Source organism: Nanorana parkeri, unplaced genomic scaffold (genome assembly GCF_000935625.1).
Source record: "Nanorana parkeri isolate BGI_ZX_2015 unplaced genomic scaffold, ASM93562v1 scaffold1554, whole genome shotgun sequence".
NCBI classification, from domain to species: Eukaryota; Metazoa; Chordata; class Amphibia; order Anura; family Dicroglossidae; genus Nanorana; species Nanorana parkeri.
In genome coordinates this window covers 23,933-31,581 of record NW_017307822.1, presented here as the reverse complement: position 1 = coordinate 31,581, position 7,649 = coordinate 23,933, and the positions used below count along the sequence as shown (strand labels likewise).

The following is a 7,649-nucleotide window of genomic DNA, read 5'->3' as shown; positions in this document are numbered from 1 at the left end:
CTTCACTTAGCCTCGCCCACATTCTTACATACCAAGAAATTTCCATACAAATCCAAAGTAGGTCTAGAGGCACTTACGGGTCTTGCAATGGAGATAAGTCACAGCAACAGAATTTTATTGTCAGCGTTTTGATGGGGCTCAGTCCATCTTTGTCAAGATTGCCTTGATAAAGAGGGACTGGGCTCCATCAAAACGTTGACAATAAAATGCTGATGCTTTAATTCTCGCTGTAAGACCCATGAGTGCCTCCACACCTATGTTGGATTTTTATGTACATTTATCTATGCAGGGCATTCAGCAAAGATTTCCCATGAAGCAGTAACATGTTCTAAAAAAGAGAACTTTGCACTCCATGCAGTGAGAGCTGCTTTCCCACCATAAACTCACCTTTTTATAAAATTACATCACACTACATTGCATGGTAATAGGTTATCATGCAATGTTGTATGATAACATGGACTGGTTAGGTGCATTGGGGTTCCATTAAAAAAGTAATATTGGGTTTGGAGCATCACACCACTCCCACATCACAAAGATGTGAGCAGAGCCTAAAAGTATGTGGACACCTGACCATCTCATCTACTGTACATGGGCTTTTTGACATCCAGTACCCAAACCATTAGCATTAATATGGAGTTGCCCTCTACACCCTCCCCTTGCAGCTATAACACCCTCTTCTCTTCTGGAAAGCTTTTCCGCAGGATTTGGGAGTGTGCCTGTGGGAATTTGTGCCCATTCAGCAAAGATTTAATTTGTAAGGTTAGGTACTGATGTTGGAGTAGAAGACCTGGCTCACAATTCAATTTATCTCAGAGGTATTTGTAAGGGTTGAGGTCAGGGCTTTATGCAGGCCACTCAAGTTCCTCCACACCCAACTAATTAAACCGTGACTTTATAGAGCTGGCTTTGTGCACCTGGGCACAGTCATGCTGGGACAGAAACTGTTACCTAAAGTTTGGACGTGAGCAATTATCTAAAATGTTTTTGTATGCTGTAGCATTAACTGAACCGTCTACTGGAAACACCTGAACTCAGTGGCGTCAGCAGGGCGGTAAGGGGGGTGCGGCCCACACCCGGGTGTCACCATTGCAGGGGGTGACACCAAAATGACTGACAGTCATTTTGGTGTCACCCCTCTAAAAAGTCAGGCACTCGGTCATGGACAGAGAGCCCGACAGTGTCAGAAGAGAGGAGGGGACCCGGCGACATACCTCATCCTGCCGGGTAAACGTCCCCTCCTCTCTCTGCCGGCGTCCATCACCAAGATGGCCGCCGGCAGGCATCAATCAGATGGGCGCGCATGTGCGATGACGCCATGGCGGGGTGTTACTTGGTCTAGAGACTGGGTGACACCCGGCCTCGGGATGCCCCTGCCTAAACTCAATGATTTGGAAGAGTGTCCTTAACGTTTTGACCATATATAGGTGTGATGGTAAGGTGTCAACAATTTTGTGACCATATAGTGATCTCTCTATGCAGATTTTACACTGGGAATAACAATTAAAAATATTAAACTTGTTTAAATAACAACAGTAAATGGCATTGTATGACATATGTAATCAATAAATTAATGGTGTAATTGTCCCAAGACAGAACATAGACCAGAAAATCTGTGAAAATGAGAAAAAACGTTATGATTATTATTTTTATTATGCAGGATTTGTATAGCGCCAACAGTTTGCGCAGCGCTTCATGAAAATACGTTGCTTTCCTGTAACAAAGGCACATTTCCTTGTACTTAAAAGAGAACTATGCGGTAAGTGTTTTTCCCCATAGTTCTCTTAAGGGTCACGGGGGGACATATACTAGCGTCCTCCCGTGACCCAAAGCTCAGTATATCGCGAGCTACAGCTCGCGGTATACTGAGACCGCCGCAGCTGGGATGGATCCCGACATTACTGTCGAGATCCACCCAGCTGCGTGAGTGACAGCTAGCTCTGTGTTCCTCCACTCAGCACTGGAGGATCAGAGAGGGGAGGGGCGCATCCCTGCAGGGGCTGGTGACTGACAGTCACCGCTCTCAGCAGGGAGATGATCGAGAAGTGAGCGAGCGACGGTATGCGTTCTCTCACTTCCCGATCAATAGAGCCGACCTGTGACAGCTTCTTTGTCACATGTCGGCTGTGTGGAAATCACTCACCTCATAGTTCTCCTTTAAAACTGAACTCCAGACAGATATAAAGGACACCAACATAGATCTGTATTAATTAATACCTCATTATATGATTTTTTGTTTAAATGCATGCAGTGTACTCATAACTGTTGACTGTCCGTATGTGTTTCTAGGTCTTTGGAGCCTGGTGGGTGTATGAGCTGGATTTAACCAGATCTGGTATTCTAGCTTTCTGATGAATTACAGTATCCTTCTTCAATAAACGTCTTTGGAATCACAGTACTTACTAGAATGGATTATTGGTACTTGGAGAAGTGAAAAAAAAATCAGTTTATTCTTCAAAAACAATAGTTAATGTCTACTTAGCCCATGGCAACACGTGGCTTTGGTTTACAACTGCTGAGATTCAGAGATTGACTTGGTCTTGCTCCTGAAGCTCGTTTGAACGGTTTCCTCCATGAAAGCCTTTTCAAGCGCTGAGTGGAGAGATCTGAAGAATTTTGTTTTGAAATCTCGCCCCATAAATACGTAGAGAACAGGATTAATGCAGCTGTTAATGAAAGCCAAACTGGTGACAAAAGGCATTGCAGCGTCTATTACACCACGCAGATGATCATTATCATCATGCCCTGCGGACAAATCCAGCAAGGAGAAAAGATGGTAGGGGAACCAGCAGATAAAAAACAAAACAATTACGGCTAAAATAATTTTAAATGGCTTGCCAGTTGTGTTCATGCGATTTTTTCGGATACGAAATACAATAATACCATAACATAAGACAATTAGACTGAACGGAATGATGAAAGTGAAGATGGTTCTTAGTATGACCATGCTCTTGTGTATTGAAGCAGCAACATTTTCATCCTCATGAAAGTTATTATAGCAAGAAACAAAATCTTCACCAAGGTTTGTATCTCGGATTATGAAATGAGGTACACTGAAAATGAAGGCTACGATCCACACTACCAGGGCTACTAGGGAGGCCCCTCTCGTAGTCCGGTGATTCTGGCACCACACAGGGAACATTACTGATGTACAGCGATCGATGCTGATCGCGGTGAGGAGGAAGACGCTGGCGTACAGATTGATGAATAGGATGGTGCTGTTCAGCTTGCACATGAATTTTCCAAAAGGCCAGTGAAAATTAAGGGCGGTGTAGGCGATGCTTAACGGCAGGCAAAACGTGAAGATAAAGTCAGCGCTGGCTAAATTAAGGAACCACACGATGTTGACTGTCCTTTTCATCTTAAAGGTGGTGAAAAAGATGACCAACCCATTCCCGATTGTCCCCAGCAGAAAGGCCACAGAATAGATTACTGTAGAAAATATATGAACTGTGTCTAAGGTTTCATCTGTTTCATATTCCTCATTATATTCGGTAACGTCAGTTAAGTAAGTATTCACCAGCTCTTCTTGCTGAGTGACAGTGATGGTCGGGTATGTCGTTGTAGAATTTCCCATTGTTCAAAAACTGAGTCAAAGGAACCTATAAAAAAACAAGAAACATTCAGACAGATATAAAGACGGCAACTATTGCAACTCTGTATTTATTATTATGTCAATCAACGTATTTTTGTAACGCAAGCAGTGAGAGTACCTTTATACTATTACCAGTACACAGCCCACCATAGACTCTGCATTTCCCACCATAGACCCTCTGCATTGCCCACCTGAGATCTTGCAGAGCTCACCACAGACCTCGCAAAGTCCACCGTAGACCAGGCAGAGTCTACCTAAAGACCTTGTAGAGCCCACCATAGCCCACCATAGACCCGGCATAACCCACCACAGACCCCGCATAGCCCACCACAGACCCAGCATACCCCACCTGAGACCACGTATAGCCCACCACAGACCCTGCATAGCCCACCATAGACCCCGCACAGCCCACCTGTGACATTGTAGAGCCCAACACAGACCCCGCATAGCCCACCTGTGACATTGTAGAGCCCAACACAGACCCCGCATAGCCCACCTGTGACATTGTAGAGCCCAACACAGACCCCGCATAGTCCACCTGAGACGCTGCAGAGCCCACCTGTGCTGTGCAGGATCTATGGTGGGCTGTGCAGGGTCCCTTTCCCTGCACACATGTGCTCCTTCACTTACCTGCAGCCCTCCCAGTCAGCCATCCTCTGGGTCATTCCGTCATCAGATGCAGGGGTATGGGCAGCAATGATTTGGGCAAAACGCTGCCCCCCCCCCCCTGCAAAGTGCCGCCCAAGGCAAATGCCTTGTTTGCCTTCAGGTGGATACGCCCCTGACTATTACCAGTCTTTTGCAATCCCCTGTACAGCAGAGTTTAAACTGGGAGAGAGAGTAAGAAGCACCACAAGAAGCCAATCAATGTTGTCATCATCATCAATCGATGCTCACATGCTAACAAGGGACATGCTGGTAGGAGGAGAAAGCCAAGTAAGTAAGAGATGAGCTCATTAGTCTGCTGCTGCTGCTTCTTCTTTCACTGTCCAGTCACAAGCTGGGGGAGGCACAGGACCCATTCCTAACAACAGCAGCGGAAAAATCAGGTGTCTTGGCCTTCCAGACAGGACTGTTCTGTGTGGCAGTCTCATGGACAGAAATGCAAATGCTGTGCCAGTTAAAGCAGCTCCCTTATATGTGTTTATCCTGTTTTTAATTGTTTTTCTGGAGTTCAGTTTTAACATATAACAACTGCTAAACAGATATGGTTTAGAGCAGTGGTTGTGAACCTTAGTCAGACCAGGGCCCCCGTAAATTCTTGCAAAACCTTATATGCCCCAACAGAAAACAAAGGTTATACTTTATACTAAAAGCATGAGACTTCAAAAAATGGTGGTTAGAATGGAAGAAGAATCTTGAATAATTGGTCATTGGGAAAAAAAGATGCCGTTATGTTGGTGTTAGTAGGAGGAAACGTAGAGGGGGCTTTGAAATGCATTAGGGGCTCTGGATGGGGATGTGGGGCTGGAAGGCTCTAAATGGACGGAATGAGGGTTCTGGAAGGGGTTAGAAGACACTATGGGAAATTGGGAGGAACTGTAAGACACTGTTGGAGGTTAGGAGTACTATGGGGGGACTGGAGGCTCTGCATCTGGCTGGAGGCACTATGAAGAAGACTGTAACAAATACTTGCTATCCACATCTGTAGTATAGTTGGAATTTGGTTGTTTTGAACATCAACCTCCACTTTTGATTTATAAGACCAAGGCTACATTTTGCCATATATTCACTGACTAACTCTTTTCTACTCAATCCAAAACAAGCCTAGATTTACACTATAAATAATGGGCCCACTTTAGACAGCAGAAGTATCCACTGAACATTTCTGAAGTACCCCCTGGGTACTGGTTGAGAACCTCTAATCAAGCTAAAGTGCTATATTGACACCCTGAGGTTTTTTTTATCTATTTTATTTTACTATTGCTAAACATGTTTAAAGATGTTGTATATGGTTTTTCTTTTTTGCTCCAAGTTTTACTTGCTCTTCAAAATATCCAGTGGGTGGCAGTAGGTATCTATACCATAACAACACTCATAGGCCAGAACTAAGGGTGGTAGGGTGAGAGAGCAGCTCCAAGGCTACGTTTAGATATCGGCGATCATGCACGATTGCACACAGCGATTGCCTCGTGGTCTCATTGATATAAAAGGGGTTATATCCGCGAGGCAATCACTGAAAAAACGTACATGTACCTTTTTTTGCGACATGCACCATGTGGATTTTTCAATCGCGATCGTGTAGAAATGCAAGGGCGGTATTGTGGCAGGAAACTGCACAATCTGCCTGGCACGATTGGGGTGCCTTTATAAAATAATGGAAGCACCAGCACCAACGTGGTGGTGTGCGATTCCGTGACTGCGGGGCCAGCTGTGCGTTTTCGTGCACGATTGCCGCGTGGTCACGGATTGCCCTGGTGTGAACCTAGCCTGAGTCTCAAAATCTACAAATTGTGATAATTTCATCCTCATGTTTTTCCCTTTTCTGCCCATGACAGTTGGTAATAACATGTATCAAGATATCTGTAGGGGTGCAGAATGTGTTGAGAGGAGTAAGGGGACTCTATTGTCCAGGAAACATGAGCCTTCAATTAAAGCTTACCTCCGGCTAGGGTCCCACTGCCTTTAAATTCTTCCCTTACCCCCCAATCCTAGCTAATCATTAAAGTGGACAAAAAATATAACTACATATCCCAAATACTTCTCTGAATCCATGGCTATGTGACCTGATGGGCCCCCATCTTCTTACTTGTGGACTACAGAGTAGGCGGCTCCCACTTTAAGTGTCCATGTTGATACCTGGGTGACATAGATGCTTCCCATTAGCTGCCCAGTAAAAGAGTCTTCACAGGCTTCAGAAGACTGATGTCACAATGAGGGGCAGCGACCATTCGGCCAAGGTCACTTGATGGCAGATTAAGGTGAGTAAAAAGTCTATTTTTTAAGGTTGTGAGTCGGAGGGGTGGATGGGTGAGGTGGGGCAAAAACTACTCGGAGATGGGCTTTATATGATATTTTTTATTTGGGAGATTTAAAAAAGATGGCTTTGAAGGTAACATATGCTTTCTAGTTTCTTAAACATGTTTGACAGTTTCCAACGAAATAAACCTTTCTATGATGGTGCCAGAGAGGTTGTTTTAAAAGTTAACATATTAAAAATAAAGAAACAAATACAGTACATATAAAAAATTGTTTCTTAAAGGAATCCTGCAGGGCCGCCTTAGCTGACCTTCTCTAAAAACTCTAGTCGCTTGGCTCTCTGACTTCAATGCTTTGAGTAGAGTGCAATCAGAGTGCAATTCAAAGTCAAACAGTACATGTAAGATTAAATGTTATATATTTAAAATGGATAAAAAAGATAAAATGCCAATGACAGCTGAATAAACGAAAAGGAATTGCTCATGCCATAACGTATGCAGACACATGTTGTGGTAACGCATGTTCCCATATTTGTTTAAAATGAACTAGGCTGTGTTTTAAAAAGGAACCCATTTAATGAAAATCTTTGTTAACCGGTTACTAAAAATCTCATATAAGCTTTGATTCATTAGCATGAGATTGTCCAGAAATCCACTGCCTTATGCTATGTTGTGTAGCTATGGCTGCTGTGAACCGTCTGCTGCTACTGATATAAATATGGTTATCAGGTGAGTTGATCAGCTGATGAGCTGAGATGATGTCATCAGTCTGCTGCAGGCAGGAGTAAGCATTTCCTTAGTCCCCTTTCTCCCCCAGTGATCAAACTGTGTATTGTAACTTTGTAGCAACTCACAAGGTGAGAGGCTGAAGCAGGGGCTGATATGTCCCAGATATTTGTGAACTCAGCTAAGAACTGAACAAAGTAGAATAAGATGGCTGTTTTCCTTCATAGGCTTTAGAATGTCATAATAAAAATGTCTGGATCAAGCAACTATCTATGGGCTGCATACACCTCTTAGTACTAAAAGTCAATTAACTGACTCTAGGAATAATGTGCAAACACCCCAGTGTATCCTCTCTCTAGCTTTCACTTTTTCATGTGTGTATGAAACCACATAGCTCAAGCTAGACACTCTAA

At 43.9% G+C, this 7,649-nt stretch overlaps 1 protein-coding gene across 1 annotated transcript; it reads right to left on the bottom strand.

The window, feature by feature from the left end:
* Positions 1 to 2,503: 2,503 nt before the first annotated feature.
* Positions 2,504 to 3,574, bottom strand: LOC108798766 (chemokine-like receptor 1). The gene has a single exon (XM_018570548.1). It carries the CDS (start codon positions 3,572 to 3,574, stop codon positions 2,504 to 2,506), a length of 1,071 nt encoding a protein of 356 aa, XP_018426050.1.
* Positions 3,575 to 7,649: the final 4,075 nt, after the last annotated feature.

Excerpts from the sequence above, each read along its gene's own strand:
- LOC108798766 (XM_018570548.1), bottom strand. The coding sequence starts at position 3,574 with ATGGGAAATTCTACAACGACATACCCGACCATCACTGTCACTCAGCAA.